Here is a 24,141-nt window from a genome sequence, read left to right as displayed (position 1 = left end):
ATTTCTACATAGAAAACATGTTCCCTTGGGCACTGCAATCTTTATGTTTAGTCTTCTTTAGGCAGCTAGGGGGTGACAAAGCACATTACGAAGAAAAACTAATTTACAACTTAGTCTCCACTCACGCCATGTGTCAGAGATCTTAACTGACAGAAATGATTGTTACTTTCTTTATATAGAGTCATTGCCATCATTGGAGAGCTATGTGACAGGTGTACCACTAATGTCAGCCATTTACACAGTGTCCCAGATTCAACTGCTACCTTCTCCACCAGACCCAGGACAACGCAGGGTTGAGGTAAAAGTAAACAAATAAATTGGACTTCTACTCCAAAGCGACAAATAGGCCTACTTCAGACCTAAGCGGCATATTTATAATCATGTGTCTGATTTTGTTTAACGTTTTTTTACTGGAATGTTTTGGACAATTTTTATAAAGTGTCTAATATAAAAAGAAAACACTTTCTAAATTGCATACACTGACTAGGTATAGGTGCCCGTTAAACAACTTATCTGATTGATTTTATCACTTATTTCAACAAAAGGTGTGTGTGCACACAGATTATGTTGTTCCCAGGTCTTTGGTTCAGTCATGAGGGTCAAGTTATATCTTTAGATTTGGTGGCGCAGCCAAGTGATCAGGTGACCTTTGCAAGAGTGCAAATCTTACGGCCCTACTGCAGCTTAACTCATCACCTAGTTCCACCGGGTGAGTTCTGACATTTCAGCTGAAAATTTGTCATTTTATCAAAAAGTGTGTTTCATCAAACCTCATTTACTCTCCCACTGACTCTTAGGTTGTAGTTCTCTGCTGAACGCTTTTAGCTGCTGTACTCTGATGCCTATGTGTAACACTACTGGTGCCTGTGCCAGTGGGCAGTACTGGTGTCATCTGCTGGAGATCTGTCTACCCGTCACCAGTCCATGCAGTCCTTACCACTCTTCTAACAGTGGCCGGTTGTTCCCACTCCCACCCCGCTACCCTGCCACATCACCATACTTTCACTTGATGGCAGACATGGCATTGAAACTGGAACCAAGCATGGACCACACATATATCAGTGTAAGTGGCAATACTTGACTTAAATCTGGTGTAGACTTTGTAATTGTTTCTGATCGTTTGGACCAAATGATATGACCCCAGTGAAATGTTTCGGTGAAAGCACAGAGTGTCCAACATTAATAAACAGTGTCTTTTAAATCAAAAACTGCATCCCAATTTGCCTACTTACACTATGCCCTAAAAGTATGTACTGATTTTGTTATGAACAATATAGCGCACAGCAAAAACTTTTTATTTATTCATTATTTCTTATGTTTACTTACATTTAAAACTCAGTAAAGTATAGTTTTTTTATTTTAATAAGCAGTTTACTGTATCACGAAAACCCCACCACAGAGAATCAACAGTCTTCATTAATTGGCGATTGGCTCGTTTTACTTGAAGGCGGGACTTCCTTCGCTAGCTTGACCATATTGAGCGTTACATTCCTCACCATTCATTGTAATGGCAGTGGCGCATCTTGTTAATGGTACGTAAATTCCAAATCATAGTATCAAATATCTTTGATACTATGATTTGAAATTTACTAATTCTAATTTGAAATACTATTTAGGATGGATAGTATGCCAATTGGGATGCAGGAAAACTGTCCACATAACCATTGCCATGGCGACCGTCAGAAATGTCCTGGGCCCTGGGACGAGGTTCTTTCAGCATATAACCTTGTCATTGTGCTGGGAAAAGGTGGCTTAATTTACAAATTAGTTTGGGCCTTGAGTCCTCACTGAATGATATACTGTATGTTAGTATCGATTAGCACACACAATTGTCTCTTTTGAGACCACGTGCTGTATGTTCTGACATCCCCAATTATACACAAAATGAATGTGGTATTGCACAAACCCAAACAAGCCCTTGGGCTAATGTTTACAATGATAATTTGACAGGAAAAGCAAAAATGAGAAATTAACTTGTAAAGAGAATCTACTAAGCTAGCATCAATACTTTTAACCGACCATCATCTTTCTGACCACAAAAACATGTAGTGTGCACCTGCTGTATCTTGTTATATAATATTTAACAATGCCACTATATAAGTTGTAACTAACTTTATTTGTGCAGGTTACAACTCAAGACAAAGACATCACAGTCTATCCCGATGACATTTTGGCAGTGCAACATAATAGAAGAGCAGGAGAATTTCTTAATTGTGTTGCTAGCACCAGCTCGGCCTGGCGCCAGAGTTACCTCTCACTCCATGGGCCTGAATGGGGAGGCTGGTTCGAAGGGGTTTTGTCTGCCCAGTCAGGAGAAGGCCAGTGGCTAGACGGTGTAGTATGTGACATCCGTGTGATTTATGAGGACTCTATGTCTTACTATGGCATTCCAACAATACCCAGCACAATGCAGACTACTGTACAAACCAACGTTCCGAACAAAGCACATAGTCCTGTCACAAAGTTACAGTTGTTACATCCAAAACTTGACGAAAACAATCAAATGCATGTTGCCATCAACACCCCAACACTTATTGTCATCAAAGTTACTTCAGGAGAAAACGCAACCAGCTCCTGGTCGGCCCCTGTTTATAAGAATAAAGTCGTGTTCCATTCCTTTTGCCCTGCTGAGATGCCTGAGACTAAAGTAGGATGCGTGAGGTCTCCAGACACATGGTTCTCTCACGTGTACATGGTGCTTTCGGATGAAGGGGAACATCTGCTAAACATCACAGCTTCAAACAGCAACAACTTCCAGACTCTAAGCGTGAGACTTGTAGGTCATATTCCTGTTACTGGGCTGATCATCCAACCTCAGGGCGTCAGCAGAGTTCTAGTGGACGTTCCACAGGTACAACAAATTTCAACACAGTTTTGTCATTTTGCAAGGTAATTTTACCTCAGAAGTTTGCCATTGACCTTTTAGCATATGACGGCTTATGGTATTTGTGGGAAAGGTTTCTAGAATGTCATCTAGAATGCCACGATTACATTTGAAATCATTTTTGAGTATTTAATGAATTTCATCTACAGCTGTTTACTGCTTCAGTAGCCACTGGCTCATCTGTGAGCTTCTCGTGGGTTATTGATGACTTGGCACAGTTTCCACACACAGGAGACTCTTACAGTGTGGTTTTTAAGAAACCGGCAGAATACAACCTTAAGGTAAACCTCTTAATATTAATGAAATATCTCAGGAGGCAAAATCCAAATCGCTACATAAAATGTCTTTGGATCCTTTTGGTGTTACAAATGATTTTTTCCCAATTTCCTCAAATCTGTACTGCTTTTACTTGACTAGTTGATTGGAAGGAACCCTGTGAGCTCTCAGTTAATTGAGGTCAAGATTACATCTGATCTAATGACCCCACTTGCTGACCTGGCAGTAATTTCCATGCCAGAGGCCATCGCTGTACACACCTCATCTGTCTACACTATTCGAGTTAAAGCTGACATCTCTATAGGTGTTACAATAAGGTTAATATCTCTGAATGAATTATCTCTAATTATTCATTTGAATTTAAGTTAACGTTATTAGATTGAATTTGACGCTTAATATTATGCTTTATGGAGCTAAATTATGAAATGATTTATCTCTCCAGTTGGGATTTTGGTGATAATACGACTTCTGTCAGTCACACAGTTTCAGCTGCCTCACAGATGAAAGACAGCTATGAACACCAAATTGTCAAACACATCTATATCCAGGACTCTGCAGACCATGCCTATTCTTTCCAAGGTACAAGTCGCATAGAAGAAATATAAAAAAGTAAACTCTGACCCTATACAGTAGCTATTTCAAGGTGATGTGTATAATCTTTTGATGTTAATTTGTATCCCTGTAGCAGTTGAATGAGAACAAATAAGCTTAAACTAAACCATTCTTGGTTAATTTAACTGAAATGCAAAGACTTCAGTAATATGTTATCTGTTTGAGCAACCTAACATGTTTTATTCATAACTACTGCAGTTTTATTTAGTGGTGCAGAAATTACACTCATCACCTTTAAGCATATTAACAATATAACATTTCCATAACTTTGGGTAACATTTATCTACCACATTTACATTTTAGGTGACTACATGCTGAAAATAAAGGCTTACAACGAATATGACCATGTTGAAATGGCTGTGTTTGTTAAAGCAAGAGCTCCACTATCAAGATTGCTGGTGTCATCATCTCCCAATGTCTCTCAAGTCAACCGCACCATCTTGTTTGATGTCACTCTATGGCCTTCTTCATACGGAGTGCTTAACTTCTGGAGTTTTGGTGATGACTATAAAGAAATTAAGGAATATAACAGTAAAGTCAGCCATGTTTTTAAAAGACCAGATACATACAATGTCACCGTCTGTTCTAACAATACCCTGTCCGTCTTATGTAACTATACAGATGTGGAGATAGTTGAGCCTGTCTCTGGTCTGTGGCTTAATTACACTGGTTCGATTGAACTCAACAGCATCTTTGAAATCATTGGCAAAGTGTCTTCAGGCACACGTCTAAAATGGACTTTTGAATTTGGAGATGGTTCAGTATTTAAAGATTACTCTGAATGCTCAGTCTCTTACATTTACAAGTCTCCTGGAAATTACACGGTTTATGTTACCGCTTATAATTCTGTAAGTAAGGAACAGCAGTCACTCAATGTGGAAGTCTATAAGTTATTTATAAGTAACATTTTGCCATCAGGCTGCATTGCGAGTGAAACTGAGATTGATTTTGAAGTCTTGGTAAAAGGCTTTATTCCTATGTTGTCTTTTAACTGGGATTTCGGAGATGGTACGCCAACGTCTGTTGTTAAAGGAACTGCCACAGTCACTCATACCTTTCTAATTTCAGGGAGTTTTACAGTTGGTGTAAATGCTCGTAGCCCAGTGGGTTCGGTCTATTATCAAACCAGCATATGTGTTGAAGGCCGAATAACAGATGTTGAACTGCAGTCAGCCAAAAGTACTGTTGCCGTGAGCGAGGAAATATGCTTTGATGTATCTGTGACTCCCAAAGTAGGGGATTATATGTTTTGGTGGAACAACAACTTTTCTAGTAATGTCAAAGTCATAGGTTTGTCACACCATTGCTTTGTTTTTTCAGCAGATGGGTTTTATGAAATGATAGTCCTGTCTGGTAACAAAGTCAGCAATAAATCTGCAAAAATTACAATCTTTGTTCAAAGGCCCATATTTGATCTATCCATAGAATATGAAAGTAATCATGTTGCATTGACTGTAAATCAGTCCTATCACTTTTGGGCCGAGTTTTCTGGCAGGATAGATGATTTTCAGTGGGATTTTGGGGATGGTACGTTAAAAACCGTAGGCCGAAATCAATCACACATTTTTCATTTTCCTGGGAGGTTTCGCGTGACTGTCACTGCCTCGAATGCAGTGAGTTCAGATTCAGTTTCTGTGGACGCAGAGGTGCAGGCTCCACTGACATATCTTACAGTTAATACCAGTCGGCCATTTGCAGAGGCAGGAACAGAGATACTCATAAAAGCTCAGACTGATATTATTGACAATGTTAAGTTTCACTGGACTGTGAACTCTTTGTTACCTCCAACACTTGGAACATCAGAGTTTTTGTATGTATTTCCTAAAGCAGGGGTATTTCAGGTTCAAGTCACAGTACAAAATCTTGTCAGTCTTTTGGAAACCAAATTTGATATTGAGGTCATAGAGAGAATACATGAAGTTCAGATCCGATGCAAGGGCTTGCAGTCTGCAAAATATTTCCTAACCAATAAGACTGTTGTATTAACAGCATCTGTAGCACATGGTTCTAACTTAACATATGAGTGGCTAACACATCAAAGTGGTGTTTACAAAACTGTAAGCAATAGCAAACAATTTGAGCTATTGACTAACAATCCCGGTGACATTCATGTCAAAGTCTTGGTAGCCAACGTTATTGGATCGGTAGATAGTGAACTTTCATTGAGAGCTGTGGAGTTTGTTTCAGGTGTAAGCATTTCATCACCACTGAATGTTTTAACAAAAGACAAGCCAGTGAGGATTTCTGTCAGTGTAGCATCTGGAACAGACCTTCAGTACTCGTGGTTTCTCAACTCTGAGCACAGTCCTGTAATATCAGACGTGCCCTTTATTCTGCGTACCTTCAATGTTATTTGTGTGATCAAGCTTAAAGTGTCAGTCTCGAATATGTTCGGGTCTGCTGACGCAACCAAGCTACTCAATGTTCAAGAAAGGATTTCTGAAGTGGACTTTACGATCAACGAACAATCCAAAGCATTTTTTGTGACATCACATAGCCTGCTGTTTCTCCGAGGCTTTGCAAAGACAGGAAATGTGCTACACTGGGAGTGGGCTATAACCTTTAGCAACAATACTGTTGTTTTTCTATCTGACAACCAAACGGTCAGATATTCTTCTGTGGATGTTGCAGATCACCATGTTTCACTTAATGCATCAAATGACATTAGCTGGCAAATTGTTTCATATACTGTTATGGTTCAGGACGCCATCCAAGGACTTTTGCTAAGCGTCAGCAACAGTGTGGTCTGTGAGAATGATCTGGTTACCTTCATACTATCGGTCTCCCATGGAAGTGAAGTTTCCTTTACATTGGAATTTGTGAATGAAAGTTTATGCATGGACATTCAGCAGAATTTCACCACTTCAGCTCTTTCAGTCGCAAACCACCTGGTGAGAGCAACAGCGAAAAATAAAGTCAGCGAGCAAACGGCAACGGTAACTGTACAAGTGGTGGAAAAAATTAAAGACTTGCATTTGATTAACTGTTGCTCCACTGTCCTTGAAGCATCAAAAAACATTACATTTCAAGCTGTAGAAAACAGTACCTCGCAAGTCAATTACCACTGGACTTTCCTATTAAATGGAGTCTTTTCCTCACAGGAAATCGGGAGAAATGTTCACTTGACACCTATTACTAATGGATCCCTGTCTATAACACTGAAAGCAGATAATGGCTTCTGCTCGCAGTCCCTGAGTATTACAGCCACAGTCCAGAAGCACGTGAGGGAAGTTAAGCTTCTTAGCTCCCATGGTGGAGCTTTTTTAGACTATCCAATACATTTTGTAGCTATCACTGATGGAGGCAGTGACCTAAAATTCATTTGGGATTTTGGTGAACCCAGTGGAGGAACCCTGGTTACAGTATCCAATACACAAGACCACAAATATAAGGTAACTGGTCGATTTGTGGTGCATTTAACAGCTTTCAATAACATAAGTCAGATCTCAACGAAAATTACAGTTGAAGTAACAAAATTAGAATGTACACAGCCTCACGTCTACCTTGTGGAAGAAATATCTCACATAGTTAAATCCAGATCAAGCCTATTTGAAGCAAGAGTGGACCTTAAAGGTTGCATTACACGTAAAGCATTATATCTGTGGGAGATCTTCAAGGGCCCTGATTGTTCAGCGATGGTCAAGATAACCGTAAATGATTCGGTCGATGTAACCACACCCCTTCTTTTTCTGCCAAAGCACAGTCTTAAAGTAGGAAACTACTGTCTGACATTTACCACCAGACTTCAGGGAACTCCTCTAAAACACCACAAAACCACAAACATCACAGTAGTCCACAGTCAACTGGTTCCTCTGATCAAAGGTGGTTCTCACAGAATCTGGTCAAGTCAGAAAGACCTGTTACTGGATGCCACCGAGTCTTATGATCCAGATTCAGAAGAGGATGACAACCTGTTTCGATTTCATTGGGATAACACCATACAGGTGAATTACAGACACAGTAAATACTTCTTATAAGTTTATTACTGTATATTATACACTCAATGATTATGTATTTTCAGAACACCACAACATCATCTTCAATCTTTTCCACATTTCATCAACCTATCTCAAAAAATGGCAGTATTCTTCTTATTCCCAGAAGTGCATTATTTCCAGGAATAGTGTATCACTTCACCCTCACCCTTTACAAAGATGCGCGGCAACCTGTTTCTGCATCACAGACAGTGAGTGTTTCTTTTATTTATTTTACAGTGCGTGCTTATTTTACTTCACCTTGCTTTGGACTATTTAATCTAAAAGCTTTACAAACCTTGCTTTTAGCCATTTGATAATTCATTGTAACCATATTGGGTTTTTACAGTCTTCTGAAATCTGTGTTTCAGGTCACAGTGTACGAAACCGCTGTGTTACCTGTGGCTGTAGAGTGCACATCTTGTAATTCTCTGTTTTCGTTCCATGTGAGTCCCAACCGGAATGTTGTCTTGGCTGGCCATTGTTCTTCCTGTAAAGACACTGTACAGGTATTCAAATCCAATGGTTACTACAAGACAAGTTAGATAAACTGTGATCCAGTTTTAAACACATTAAATATTTTTTAAGAATGTTAAATTCTTTAACCCTGTTGATGTTTTTGCTGTTATTACTATTATTGCAAGAAACCTTTTTCATTACACTCTTAAAATTAAAGGTGTTTAAAAGATTCTTCACAGCCATATCATAGAAGAACTTTCTTTTTGTTCCACAAGGAACCATTCAGACAAAGGTTCTTTATAGAACCATGTCTTTCTTACTTTTTTATAATCTAAAGAGACTTTTTTCACCAATAAGAACCTTTAGTGAGAGAGGAAAATTCTTCAGAAGTTACACGATGAAGCACCTTTTCTTAAAAGTGTTGTTTTATTATTTCTTTTTTAATGGTTGTTGCCTGAAAATAAGAAGGAAAGGTTTAAAACTGTTAGATGTGTTCTGAAAACACAATGTTGCATAATGTTCATAATTTTCATAACAGGGTAGAAAACTATTTGAAAGAAACATTATGAAAGGAATTTTTTTATTTAAAATGGTTATTTAATTAAAACCATAAATATTTATGTTGAAAAATAGAAAGGAAAATTGGCAATCACAACTCATAAAAGACATATTTTCACCCTCAAGGTTGATTATGAACATTATGTGAAAATAAGCATTTAACTTTTTACCAATGATATACAGTATATTTATATATATCTTTTTTTAATAAATACTTTTTAGGTTTAGGTCTCTAACTTATACCTTTGAAAGTCACAGAAAGTCATTGAAAGTGACCCACATTTCAAACAAACCCATAATGTTACACAGAACACTAGTAATTTTAAATCATTTCATTTTACAGTACACATGGGTCGCAGAGAATCAGAGAGGTGAAGCTCTGCTTCTGAACGATGCCACTACCTCCACAGGAAAACACTATAAACACCTTGTCATTAGACCAGGGGTGTTGATGGAGGGTCATGAATACGCTTTTACTCTCAATGTGTCTGAACCCTCCTCTGGGCTTTGGGGGTCAGCAAGCATCACCTTAATTCCCAACCGCCCTCCCTACGGGGGTATTTGCACTCTGTCACCAGATGACTCGCTTCATTTCTTGGAAACCTTGGCCTCTTACAATTGCTCAGGTAGTGTGGTTTCAATAGATTGCTATTTTGTACCAAAGCAACAGCTCTTTTATTTGACACATACTTTCCTGCTTTTTTTCTCAATGGCAGGTTGGATGGATGATGATGAGTCAGCTCAGCTGATATTTTCACTGCAGGTGGCACAGTGTGAAGATTTTGGACCATTATGTCCTTTGCTTACCCTTTATAGAGGCACTCAGAGTATGTTTGGTTCCCTGGTGCCAATGGGTAGTGCAAGCAAGACGGAAAACAGATCTGCTATTCACCTGCTGGTGAAGATTGAGGACAACATGGGGGCTTCTGTCATCGCAGTAAGAAAGTTAGTCAATGCTAATCAGTGGCTGCACAAACATATTTCACTTCCATGATGCTTGTTAAAATCTTATCACATCACAGCTTCAAAGTATTTTTTTGGCATCTTCTGCAGGAACCTGACAGTGCTGTTTTGTGAAAGTCACTCAACTGAATGGTTGATGAACAGGAGCCAATCTGAGTTCAGGGCTTTACTTCAACAAGGCAACCCGCAGGATATCATACAGTATTCTGTTGCCCTGACCAGTCAACTTAACCAGGTAACTGTATTCTTTATTAAATGCAATTTGAGCTTACGGTCAATTACAACCAAATGTTTTGGTGTGTTACGCATTCACAATAACTATATTATTACTATGGGCCAGATTTACGAATAGCTTGTAGCAGCGCAAACGCCTCGTTTGGAGTAAAAAACTGCTGTCTGTATTTACAAGCAATAAAAATTAGCAATGAAAAAGCGTGGATACAGCTGTTTTTGTTACTGACCTTATCGCAAATCCATTTGTAGGAGTTTCCTTTTCAGACCCAAACTTATTTGGAGTATTTAAATAAATCATGCAACGCCATTTACTAAGGTTTGGGCTCGTCATAGGCTTTATTTAACACCCCAAAAAGCAAGTTTGAAGCCCTTTAAATTTGCACTGCTCTTGGTAGATTAGTCATTATGGGAATGAGATATTGCGCCTGTGTTTTTAAATGTGAGCCTTGTTGGTAAAAATGTTAGTAAAAAAGATGTTATTGCCTAATCCCTTTAACTATAAATGCCTTGTTACCACAACTTTTCAAACGCTGTTGTTTCATGTCAACTTGCACTGAACCCAGAACATTCCTGTTGTCCTCAATTTTTGCGTTTTCATTATCAGCAGCTTAAAACCGTTAGCGCTCAAGAGCTGGAGGACAAGATTCAGATGCGAGGAAATGTGACTCGGGCCCTGGCGTCTCTGCCGGTCTCTTCCATCCAAGATGCAGCTCAGATCAGCTCAGCCCTGGCTCAATCCACAGTAAGTCTTCGACCTTCAAAGCTCATGGAAAGAGACAGCACATACGGCCCAAAGTGAAACACGGCAGCCCCCGTGCCTCCACCTTCAGCATAAATAAGAGCTAAACGCAAAGCACGTCAACAGCTTCCTATAGATCCAGCACGGCGCTATCATACAATGTGACATGGGAGTCAAGGGCTCATCACTGAATATAGACTTCATGCTGTGAAAACACGCTGTGAAAACACTCAGTGGGACTGAACATAATGAGGTGTAGAGGGAATCTAGAAGAAATCCGTGCTACCTCAGAACAAATTATTGTCACATGTGATGTTGCTTGATACTGATGATAATAAAAGTACACATTTTTTTTAAGTAGTAGGAAAAATGGAATTTGCTTTTTTGTCTGCAGGCAATTCCCTCTGAAGCGCGGTGCGAGAGCTGCCACGCGCAGGTTCTGAAAGTCACAGAGAAGATGATCAAAGTGATGAGAGAACAAACAGGACAGAGTGACATCGACCCCACAGACACCGGCAGGAACATTCTGAGCGTTTTAAGTAAATGCGTTCAGCCTTCCGCAGATTTCGCATTCAGAGCGATATTAAGAGGTTCAGTCTGAAGTTGTAAACTAACCACGGCTATACCATCCTTGCAGGTAGCACACTGACTGCTGATCAGAGCCACAGAAGTCATTCTGCCTTCAAGCAATGGCATACATCAGAGACGGACGCAACGGCGCTAAGTCAGATTTCAGAGCTCATGCGTTCATTAATGATGTCGCGGATACATGGTGAGGAGGCTCTCTCCCTAGCCGTTCCCAAGATCAGGGCAGTGGGCATACGGGGTGACCCTACTAAAGATCTGCTCTGCACTGATCCCTTCAGCCGCTGCCAGTTTTACGTCCCATTAGCTCTGAGCTCTCAGCTGAAGGAAAAAAACCAGGAAGTTTTGCAGATCTTTCTGGAAATGGCAGCTGATGAAAACCCATTCATTCCAGATGCAGAACTGCCTATATCTACTACGCTTGCAGCCATGGAGTTTGCTACAGCACAGGGTCAGCCCATCCCGATTGCCAATCTGACTTCAGACACTGCGATACAATTTACCTTGCACAAAAAACGAAGTGAGACGGAGGATGAGAGGTTGCTTGGGAAAAAGTTTATTCTGCCTACTAAAGGGAGTGTAAATTTTACAGTCAAAGCCGTGGAAACAGACCCTCAGGCTGGCGTCTATGTTTCACTTAACTTCAGTCTCATACCAGGTGAGGTACACCAGCCATACATCTTATCTTACACCGGATCCTAACCAAACGCGAATTCCTGCGATTCCTGCGATAAGCAATTTGTTTATCCATACTGAACCTGAAAAAAATTGGGCCGGACGCGACAATCAATCACAAAACACATCCAAACTGTTTTTGTCCGTCCACGCACCCTCTCGAGCTGCAGCTGAAGAGTCCACATGTATAGAGATGCATCCTGTTCTTATGACTTTAGTGATGCCTCACCGGACGCTTTTGGTGTTTGGTTAGGACATGGTGTTAGACTTTAATAAGGCAGTAATATTTTAACTTTTATTACTTCATAAATGAGAGGTTTCCCGCTTTTATGCCGACATAAAATTCAATCTCGCCATATTTTATTATTCCATGCTATGTCCTTCAGTAAATAAAGATAAAAAAAATCTAAATTCACATAAATCCAAATTCACTTTTCCAGAATAAGCAATGCATCCTTGATGGAGAGCAGGGAACCAAAATGGTTCTTCTGTGACATTTCTGTGAAGTACCTTTCTTTTAAAGTGTAACCTTGTGTTGTTAAGCAGGACCTAGCAAGACGACCTCTGGACTAGTCTGGATATCTGTCTCTCACCAATCAGATCATTCATCTCATCATGTTCATTCTAAAGCCGTCACTATTTCTCTCTCATCTGAGACTTCACCATTGGAGCACACCATCTTTCTCACACCACTGTGAGCTCTTTCTGTTTTTACATTTATTAGAGAGTGCCGTAAACACGCTTTTGTCTCATGAATATTGTGTCAGTGTGAATAAATTGTTAGTGAATAAACTTTTGCTTATAATTTTCACAGTTTCAACGGTTCTGCTAAAGATCTGTTTGTGAACCTGAAAAGCAGCATTGATACAGATGTGTCCATCTCTGCGCTCGTGTTCAGCGCTTTGTGTCGGTTCTTCAGTGTGGATGAGAAGCGCTGGAGCACCAAGGGTTTGAGACCCATGAGTAATAGCAGCCCTCACGTTGCCCGCTGCCTCACCCAGCATCTCACCATGTTTGGAGCAAGTCTCTTCGTTCATCCAGAGACACTTCTGTTGCTGCCACCTGTATGTGTCTGTTTCAAGACAAAATATGTCATTTCTGTGCCATTATTGCAAAAAAGTCTCACACATTTTCCACATCTTTGTATGATCGGACAAACAGAGTGCTTTAAAAATGCAGAGCCTTGATGTATAATTTATGGCAGTGGTTCTCAAACTGGGGGCCCCTGATTTTTTGTGGCATTTTGTAAAATTGATCATATAAAACATCAGAACAATAAGACTACTAACCAAACGAATTGAGGTTCCAGCCTTACATACATGAATACGTCTTTGCTTTCATTTAAATTCTAAGTTAAAGTCTTAATTTAGGGGGCCACAAAGCTATCTATCCTACACAGAGGGGGGGGGGGGGGGGCTTACAGTGAAAACATTTGAGAACCACTGACCTATGGGACAAATAGGCTGACCATAGTGTCCTCCTTGTGTCGGGGGCTACCTGTTCATCCAAGCAATTGAAGACATGGGGGTGATGCGTTAGGAGTTATCTGTGCAATTTAGTTTGGTGCCGCTCATGGCGCTGAAATTAAATGGACACCGTTAAGTGAAATGTACAGTATGTAGAAAATATTTTAGTAGTACACTAGTCAAGACAGCTTATTGAAATGAAACACATAATGATGAACATTTTCCATGTCACTAGTCAGAGGAGCCGGTGAAAAACGTGATGGTGGGAATAGTTTGTGGAGTCTTGCTACTGATTCATCTGCTGGTTGGTCTTATCGCCCACAAACTGGATCACTTGGAAAGTTTGCGCCTGTCTTGTGTGCCACTATGTGGCCAAAAAGGCAGCTACCAGTATCGGATTCTGATCAAAACAGGCTGGAAAAGAGGGTCTGGTGAGTGGAATTCCCGTCCTCTAAAATGATTAATGCAACTCATTAAAACTGAACATACCATGTAATGAGACACCCGACTTCTTCAGGTACCACTGCTCATGTTGGCATTAGCCTGCACGGACTGAATAAAAGTGGTTCACATCACCTCCACAGAGAAGGAGCTTTCCAGAGGAACAGACTGGATGACTTCCAAATTGAAACGGATGCCAATCTTGGAGAGATCTGGAAAATACGCATCTGGCATGATAACACAGGTGAGTGATTACACGGCGTCCTTAAAAAGCGATTCTTCAATTGAAGAATATACAGAAAATATACCGTATCTGTTTTTTAGGTTTGGACCCATCCTGGTACCTGCAACATGTCATAGTCTGGAATTTACAGACAGAAAACATGTTCTTCTTCCTCGTGGAGGACTGGCTATCTGTGGAGAATGAGAGGAACTCTGGAAGGGTGGAGAAAGTTGTTTTAGCTTCTTGTACGTATTCATCATAGTCAATTCTGCATACCGAATTTTAAAGATTGCTTCCCATGTTTGTTTATTCCACACTCTTGTCTTTCATGTAGGTCCTCAGGAGCTGCAGCAGTTTAGGAGGGTCCTACAAGCCCATTTGCTGTTCGGGCTTCGAGAGCACCATCTGTGGATCTCATTATGGGAACGGCCGGCCCACAGCAGCTTTAGCCGAGCACAGAGGGTCACATGCTGCTGCCTCTTATTACATCTGTACCTGGCAGCTGGGGCAGTGTGGTATGGAGCAGTGGGCAGAAAGGGTAGCAGGTAATTGATTTGAACTTCAAAGGGAATGGATAACATATTGAGCTTAAATTACAGATACTTGGGTACTGACAGAGTCACAGATACTGTAATTACATCTTGTAGAATAAAGCAGTTTCTGTTTTTCAACCAAACTACAAGTCTGTGTTATTGCTTCATGTAAAAAAAAGATATTATTTGTCACTAATCCTCAAGAAGAATATTTTTTTTCTGATTTGAGATGAATGAAAATGGTTGTTTATATGTTTTGACTGTAGTGGCCCAGTCTCTACACATATGTTGATGAATGCAGAGACTATTCTGGTTGGAATGACGGTCGCGGCTTTAATGTTTCCTCTACAAACCGTTCTCAGGTTGCTGTTTCAAAAAACCAAAAGCAAGGTGTGTACAATTGTGCTCAAATCTCACCACCCCTTATAATAAATATTATCGTCTTTTTTATTTAGTATCGCCATGATGATGTTATTTAAAAACATATATTAGCATTTATTTAGCAAAATACAATACCATAATTTACCATAATTAACCGTAATTCACTAGGGATAGTTCACCCAAAATCATTTACTCACCCTCATGTTATCCCAAACCTGTATGACTTTATTCTGCAAAACAGGAAAGAAATGTTGGTAACCTAACAACATTGAACCCCATTGACTTCCATTGTATGAACACAAAACCACTGAGACGTTTCTCAAAATATCCTCTTTTGTGTTCAAGAGAAGAAAGAGTCATCACATGAGGGTGAATAAATGGTTTTCTTTTTTGGGGTGAACTATTCCTTTAAAACAAAGCAGGGACAGGTCCAAAACTTTCTCAAAAAGCTTTAAGCAGTTATTGATGCTCATGGAGGCAACATGAGATATTAATAACCAATTGATGGATTGTGTTCCAGGTAACATTGGAGTTGTCTCGGCCTCCATCACCTGTGTCTCACACCGTGGAGATGGATGTATTCCTCAATGGCCCCAATTTCTCCTGCTCCTCTTTTCTGTCACTGCCCACTGGCCCTGACTCCTCCATATATGATGGACCGTCTCCTTTCACTGTGAGAGAAAGTCATTCACTCTCCACTTTTGAAGGAATAGTTCCTCTCAAAATCACATTTATGTTACAGTTTACTCAACCATATGGTGTTCCAAACATTCATCTCTTCATGGAACAAAGATTGTAATTCTGTTGAAATATAATAAATGGCATCACTGTTAATTTGTTCCCTTAAGAACTCTTTGCAGAGCAAGAATCTAGATTCGGAGTTTTGGAAAGATTCAGATCACAGCGATGACCGGTACTAAGATGTCTACTCTGCTGTTACAGTATTTAAAGGGACAGTTCACCCAAAAACCAACATTCTGTCATTCTTTACTCATCCCTCATGTCATTCCAAACCTGTATGACTTTAATCTGTAGCGCAACACAAGAACATATTTTGAAGATTGTTGGTATCCCAACAACATTGGACCTAATTGACTTCCATTGTATATGGACACAAAACCTCTCAGATATTACTCAAAACATCTTCTTCATTTGTGTTCCACAGTCATTCTTCAACAATAAATGAGATCATTTTTATTTTCGGGTGGACTCTCTTCGTAAATTATATTGATACAGTCTGTATCAAAATATATATTTTAATTTAATAATCATTTAAAACTTGTCACAGATTGGATCACTGGGCATCATGTGACAGTATCTTTGGCCTGTCTGAGTTGCCAGGAACTACTAACCTCCTGAAGAGAAAAAAAGCCCTCCTACAGCTACATTTGTCTACTCCAACCTCTGACCATGACACTTTGGAACCAACCAAGTCTCCAGGTTTAAAGAAACAACCTCATCTGTTTGGTTAGAATTGTACTTTACAATATTAATGTGTTGTCAAACAACACAAATCTTCAGAATCTTACTAAATATGGGACATTTGTTTTTTAGAGGAAGATCTTAGGTCTCTATCTGGAGACATGGATCCCACTAACACTCTCTCCTCAGAACCAGCAGTATCTGACAGCGGCCATTTTACGCCCAATGAGAGCACCCTGTCGGAAGAGTGAGTGCTGTGTTCAGGCTGTGTCTTATAGTTTACCTGGATGGGAGGTCACACTTGTCTTTATCATCTTCTCCAGTCAGGACAGCTTGTGTAGTGATTGGTCTGATGTGAGCCTGGATAATCCTACCTATGAAACTGACTTCCACAAGTCCTGCTCCACTCTCTCAGTTCTCAGTGAGGCCAGTACATTCCTTCCAAGCCTCCCACCTGACTCTATAAGCACCACGTCCAACACACGCATCGGTGAGTGGAAACCACACACATGTCCCTGATGATTTTGAGATTTTCTGACATACTGTATGTGAAATTAGCAGTAGGTGATCTTTTGACTGGGTTTGTTCAGGTGTTGTTCGTGGTGTCCATGCCTCGAGTCTTCCGGCCTGGGTTCTGCGTGTTGTTCATCTCCTGGTGGCTGTTCTGCTGGGAACATGCTTGGCTCTGGTGGGACTGTATGGAAGCAGGTTTTCCAGCTCTGTGGTTCTCATGTGGCTTGTATCGGCCCTGTCCGCCTTCCTCACTTCCTCCCTGCTGTTGGAACCATTTGCAGTGAGTTATCAGTCAATTTCAGTTCTGTGGAAAGATCGGATAAAAGACAAAAATGGTGTATCAAAACAAGTTTTTTTGTCTAAAGATATGTGTTCAGGCACTATATCTGGCTGCTGTGGTGAGACCAGTGGACCCTGAGGTGGAAGAGCGTTTGGCTCAAGAGACAGAAGTGAGAAGGACTGAAGATGATGTAGGTGATAAGGTGCACCCTCCCTCTGGATACGGCCTCCTGCAGGCGAAAGAGGAAGCAAGGAAATTGAAAAAGCTGAGAGTTTTAATGAGGGTGAGCACAGATCAGGGCTTTTTAAAGAAATGAACCAGGGCACAGTGTCAAAATGCCACAGAATGTGACAAAAAATGGCCTGGATGTTGGGGCTGTAAAAGGATATCTTCTGCAATTGTTTTAATTATTCCATTCAATTTATTCAGAAAAAAAATGTCTATTAAGTGTCCTAAAAAAGAAGCTAAAAGACATACAGTGAACAGTCAAAAGTTTAACTTTGCACTTAAAGGAACAGTTCACCTGTCTTTCTTTACAGAACATATTTTACTCAAGTTGTTTCAAATCTGTATGAATTATTAAGATATTTGGAAAAATGTTTGTAGCTGAACAGTTCTTTTCCACCATTGACTACTATAGTAGAAAAAAAACATTTGTAATTATTTCTTCTGTTGAACACATAAGAAGATGAGGGCAAACAGTTCTGGTGCACTTTTGACTGTCATTGTAATTTTTCCTACTATAGAAGTCAATGGTGGCCAAGAACTGTTTGGTTGCAAGCATTCTTCAAAATATCTTTCTCTGTTTTTATCAGAACAAAGAAATATATAAAGATTTGGAACAACTCGAGGGTTTTATTTTTGGGTGATTTTTCAATTATTCAGATTTTATTTAAATTACAAAAGTCAATACAACATAAATGGTGGTCCAATATGGTCAGAAAAAGTAGAAATGATCCTGATAATCCATTTCTAGGAACTAAATATGAAATAAATCAAATAAAAACATTTCTGACACTTTCCCAGAATTCATCCAGCCCTCGTTTATTCCTCAGAAACAGATAACAGCAGGGTTTTTCTTCTATGCCCCTGTTCATTTTTTATTCTAATGGTCTGTTCTTATGCTTTATCTTGATACTCAGAATTGCTTAGTCAACATGCTGTTCCTGTTAGTGGTTCTTATGGTGAACTACCAGGAAAATGTGCAGGAGACCAGCAGCAGACTGCTTCACTCAGCCATTAAACACACGCTGATCACTGCTTCACCAGAGCAGCCCGCTCTCACTGCACTATCAGGGTAAATCCATCCCGCTTTTATACATTCACTATTAATCCACATATACTGTATGTGTACGGTATGTCTCATACTACAAAATCATGGCTTTTTCAATATGTCTTATAATGTATGTAAAATACAACAATGATGCATATAATAGATTAATCAATTTGAAATATATTACATTGCTAAAGTATTCCAAGAATTTGTATTATTTCCTTTTAGATGGATGAATGCTGAGCAGTGGATTGACAAGAAATTAACATCGCATTTGTATAAAAACCCTTCTCTTTCTTTGATCGGTCTGCCACGTCTTCAGAAAGTTCATTCTCAGGACTGTAAGGATTTACTTGAGTTTCATTAACATAGCTAAAAATGTGAAGTTGTTTGGAGTTGTCTGTGCTTTTTTGTTTGTCCCGAAAAGCTGAATCTTTTTCGTTTTCTCAAAGTCTGCAGTCAAAACATCAGAGATCTGTTCCAATCTGGTCGACTTCCTTTGATGCTGGCTTCTCACTTTTCATCCCATGCCAACCCTGGACACCAGAGATCTTCAGAATCCATCAGGAACACTCCAGCTCTATTAACTCGGTGAGAGATAACAGGCGAGAAACAGAGAACCTGTCAATGTGTAACTAAAGAGAAGATCTATTCTATTGATCTGTTTTGTGGACATGCTTTACTTATAGTCGGTATATATAGACTATGCCATTCAGGCTTACTTCATATTTTTGGTCAGCTGTGATTTTAAATCATTGTGGCTCTATGATTCCATTTGTTTGTCATTTCCGGACTAGAAGAGCTTGGTAGTCGTGATGTCTTTACAATTTTCTTAAAGGAACAGTTCACCCAAAAATAAAAATTCTGCTTTCATTTACTCACCCTCAAGTTGTTCCAAATCTGTATACATTCTGATGAACACAGAGAAAGATATTTGGAAGAGTGCTTGTTACCAAGCAGTTCATGGCCACCATTGACCACCATAGTAGGAAAAATTACTTTATAAATGTCTTTGTTCTGTTGAACACAGAATAAGATATTTTGAAGAATGTAGAAAAGCAAACAGTACTGGGCACTTTTGACTACATTGCCATTTTTCCTACTATGGTAGTCAATGTAGGCCAAGAACTGTTTGGTTACGAGCATTCTTCCAAATATCTTTCTCTGTGTTGATCAGAACAAAGACATTTACACAGTTTTGGAAGAAATGAAAACAATTTTCATTTTTGGGTGAACTATCCCTTTAATACCGTTTAATATTTTTGCTACAACGTTTCTGAAAAGGTCATCTAAGGACGTCTTATGCGCGTCTGATCAGAGAGAAAAAGTATTTCTTGGAAACAGCAGTGAATCTGCACGTCGGGTCCTGTCGGAACTGCAGATATCGAACTGGATGACAACAGGGTGAGCATGATGTCATTACACGCAAGCTATCAATGCAGAATGAAATACCACGGCTATTCCAAACATTTCCAGTCTTGTACTCCACTGCATTTTTATAATGCCAGGAATAAGTCACAAGCTCACAGCGTCAGTTATTGAATATGTGATCTTGCTCACCTCCATAAAAAATCACATCAGCTGAATCCTGGTTTTGGAATAAATGTGATTTGTTTTGTGGAACAGGACGCAGGCGGTGTTGATTGAGTTCACTCAGTATCACAAAGAGACAAGTATCCTGGCACCCATCTCTATTCTTCTGGATCAGAAGCAGACAGGCCGAATCTTTGCTTTCATCTCCATCCAGCCTTTTCACGTAACTCCGTTTTCTGGTGAAGGCTTGCACGCCACATTAACGGTACTGGCACGCTTTTTGTGCACTAAAACACAAATTGTCTTATGATAACAATGTCTTGTTTCTATTGCAAACTGTTGGTTAAATGTGATCATTTTAATGATGGCTTACACCTTTTTTTACTTTAATACATTGCTTACATTTTATGGGTCACACGCTACAATGCTACGATCTTTCCTAGGTTCTGCTTCTGTTGTTTGGCCTGTGTTTTCTGAGTGCTGAAATATGGACTTTGATGAGGAAGCCACATCATTACCTGAGACAGACCTGCTGCTGGTTTCAGCTTCTGTTAGCCTTTCTGACAATAGTGTCAGCTGTCCTTCGACTGTGTTTCCTCTCCACGGCAGAATCTTGTCTCTCCAGACACCGCTTGCAGCCCGACTCCTTTACAGACTTCCAGAGTGCTGCTTCACTGGCCAGAAAATCCAGTCAGCTCTCAGCTGTTTTACTAACCCTCTTGGTTTTGAAGGTATTGGTCCTAAAATAAGCATGATTCTAAAAATAGATGTGAACGTCTTGTAGGAAACAAAGAAAAGTGCACAGAATACTGTTAAAAGGACAGAACACAGAGAAAGGTATTTGAAAAAATGCACAGTTCTTGACCACCTTTGACTCCCATAGGAAAAATGATGGGAGTCCTATGGGAGTCAATGGTGGCCAAGGACTGTTTAGTTACAAGCATTCTTCCATTGAGAGGTGCTGTTTTACAGATGGTGGGGGTCTTGAGGTTTGTCAGAAGATGGCTGGTGTTGGGACGGGTTATTCGACAAGTATTCCCTCAGATCTGTACCGTAGTCCTTCTGCTGCTGCTCCTGTTACTTCTCTTCTCTCATACAGGCATTTTGGTATAGTGTTTTTCCACTATTTCCATTACATTAATAGTGTATAAACTACCGGTCAAATGTTTTAGAACACTTGAGTCATTTTCTTTTTGTGAAATGGGTTAAAAAGGTGAAGGTGTATGCTTAAATGTCTTAAATTGGTTAAGTTGACCGAAAAAAAAAAGTGATAAGAATATTTTTTCATTGCACCAAAAATTTTATTAAATGTAAAATTTGTATTTCATACTTTTTATTTAAAAATGTCTTTAAAATGAATGAATTTGACTGAATAATGAAGAAAAAGTGGCCAATCAGAGTAAAAGATGAAACTCCTTGAATATTGTTTTAAAAAGCACCTAGAAACCCCTAAAACTACACAGAAGATGCTAAAATATATGTTTTAAATATAAGTTTCATCTGTTGTTCGGATTGTTTAATCCCAACATAATTCTCATAGTTGCCTTTGTATTATTCCAGTTTAGATTAGTTTAAAAAAAAATCTAAAATGTGACAAAATACGAATGACAATGTGTGTATCTGTTGTAAAACTTTTGACGGGTATTGTAAATTAAAACTATATGGTCATTACAATACAACATACAGTATGATCTCATCATAAAGGGAGCACATGCATCTCTCTCTCTTTCAGCTTTTTTCCAGTTCAGTGGAGGGCTTTAGGACATTGGGTCAGGCGAGTTACTCTCTGCTATGTTTGTTAAGGGGACACAACAGCCTGCATCGACTTTTTGAGGAACATCCAGTGGTGGGCCCGCTCTACTGCCTGTGTGCCGTAGGCATTGCTTTCTGGGTAGTTGGGCGTCTGTGTGCTGCTTTATTGATTCAAACGTACCGAATGGTACAGGCAGACATCAACAGGCCGCCCATCGAGCCACAGGACTATGAGATGGTACAGTTTCTCATTAAACGTCTAAAGCTATGGATGGGCCTCAGCAAAACCAAAGAGGTACAAATACCATGTCTGACTATTACAGATTATTTATCCAATGTATGAAATAAATCATCAATCAACATTAAAGGCCATAAACAAGATTTATTCAGAACACTGATTCCCAACTAGGAATAAACAGACTAGAATGGGTGCTTAAGCAGGTTTGAGGGTATACTTTCTAGGAAGGATTTTGTTTTGGATTTGTATTGAATAGAAATTATGTTATAAAATGCAATAAAATAATGAGTATTTGAGCTGTAGGTGCGGGACTTAAAATAATTAATTCTGAAAATAAAAAGAGTATAATTGTAAGTGCTGAATGGACATCAATTTGATGATAAAAATGTAAAATAAAGTTCTGATAAAAAGTTAATTTTGTGTGTTTTATAGTTTAGGCACAGAGTCAAGTTTGAGGGAATGGTTCCTCCTCCCTCCAGATCTTCTCAGGACTCTCAAGCCTCCAACTTCACCAGTCCTATGGGACCCCGCCAGGCATCACCTGCATCCATAGCCTCTGACATCACTGTCAATTCAGGCAGTTTGGACTTAAACGTGGACCGCCTGGTGCCTGTTGTCGATAGCCTTTTAGCTTGTTTCGACCGCGTCAACCAGGTGACTGAGGAAGTATATAAATTTGAGCTGCAACTCGAAGAAGCCCAGAAAAGATTTTCCCAAAGAAAACATTCTCAACAAGTAACCACCAAGGGACGCACCCCAACTCCAAAGCTGCCACTACACGCTCAAACCCCATCTGCTGCTTTCTTGGAATCTAATTCCAGTCCATCTTCTCTTCAAGGCACCTCCAAAGGCCTTCCACGCCGACGTGGTACCCAATCAGAATCTTCCTTCTTGGGTCCGAGCTTTCCTTTCAGTAAGCGAATTCTTTCAGCGCTGGATGGAAGAAAAGACAGCGCAAACTCTGGAATCGTGGGAGCTCCGAGACGTAGAGCCTGGAATTCGATGACATGTCATTCCGCCGACACGGCACAAAGGTTGCCTGGATCTCAGAGGGTTGTGATCTTGCCAGTAAGACCCCGCAGTGAAGAGGGAGACAGGGAACTTGTGCAGCATGGCGTGCCTATTAAGAGACAGGCTTGGCATACTGAATAAATATAACGGCAAATACCGAATGGCAGTTCCGAATTGATGAGAGTGACTGAATCTTTCCACAAGGAGCACTTTACTTAAAAGTGCATATAACAATATATGTAATAACATTATTAAGTATCAAATATGGAGAGCCTACTTATTTCATTCTGGTCATTTTCAAAGAGTTCAAACAATAAAGACATAGATTGATAGATTTCAACAATGTGTTCTGAGCTTTACAGTAGTTTTCTACCTCTTGACTGGTGTGTTTGCACGACTTATGTTGAAGCATTTGTTTGCTTTATCTTTAGTGATTAGCTTATTTCGTTTTTAATGTGACACTTGTCTTGTACAAGAACAAATATTTTATTTTATCAATAAAATGACATGCCCATCAATATCTGTGGCTTACGCATTAACATATTTTTGTCTTTCATTTACTAAGCAAAAGAAGTTCATTTCATTTTCAGATCCATTTTACCCCACGTCATGCTTACGGTGTCAATAAAACCTAATCTTGTTTGTGCCGATGCGGCAAAACTGAATGTTTTACCACTAAATCGATGATCAAATGTCCCTCAAGTGCAAGGTGATTTAACAAATCTTAGAAATTGTTTCCCTAAAGATTTGTTCAAGCAATCCACTCCATGTACGCTCACTTCAGAATACCCCTCGTCCGACCACTAGATGGAACCCACGTCAAACAAATATTCTGAGAAAAACCGAACAGCTTCCGACTTGAAAAAGAATCTGCGATTTCAGTTATTTTATATATATCCTTGCCCCATGCCCTCTGCTTAAATGTTTTTTTATAATTGAAAGCATCCACGAGAATCAATTTCTGGTTTGTGCAGTCAGAGAACACATGAATCAAGTGCAAAAATACATAGGGGACAGGAAATATACAAATATATCTTTAAAATGCAGTCCTTGACCGTAAAAAAGAAATAATTGCACAGTAAAACACAAAGTAACATGGCGAAAACTTCATAGCTG

At 39.6% G+C, this 24,141-nt stretch overlaps 1 protein-coding gene across 1 annotated transcript; it reads left to right on the top strand.

Moving 5' to 3' along the window:
• Positions 1–564: 564 nt before the first annotated feature.
• pkd1b (polycystic kidney disease 1b) lies at positions 565–23,166 on the top strand (the record flags this gene model as incomplete). The annotated part of the gene is made up of 38 exons (XM_079476903.1): positions 565–709; positions 798–1,063; positions 2,126–2,851; positions 3,034–3,165; positions 3,302–3,477; positions 3,603–3,739; positions 4,076–4,308; positions 5,527–7,716; positions 8,118–8,255; positions 9,107–9,389; positions 9,480–9,708; positions 9,817–9,961; positions 10,568–10,702; positions 11,094–11,238; positions 11,337–11,942; positions 12,506–12,653; positions 12,774–13,023; positions 13,661–13,856; positions 13,943–14,110; positions 14,191–14,334; positions 14,424–14,634; positions 14,889–15,012; positions 15,524–15,676; positions 15,852–15,916; positions 16,292–16,443; positions 16,558–16,672; positions 16,749–16,915; positions 17,016–17,218; positions 17,304–17,501; positions 18,361–18,515; positions 18,720–18,832; positions 18,944–19,082; positions 19,776–19,895; positions 20,118–20,289; positions 20,468–20,755; positions 20,997–21,131; positions 21,757–22,071; positions 22,447–23,166. 38 exons carry the CDS (start codon positions 565–567, stop codon positions 23,164–23,166), a joined length of 10,137 nt encoding a protein of 3,378 aa, XP_079333029.1.
• Between the last annotated feature and the right edge of the window lie 975 nt (positions 23,167–24,141).

Source organism: Barbatula barbatula (assembly GCF_947034865.1).
Source record: "Barbatula barbatula genome assembly, chromosome: 16".
Taxonomy (NCBI): Eukaryota; Metazoa; Chordata; class Actinopteri; order Cypriniformes; family Nemacheilidae; genus Barbatula; species Barbatula barbatula.
The sequence above is the reverse complement of the archived record's forward strand: the minus strand, read 5'-3'. Positions and strand labels throughout refer to the sequence as shown.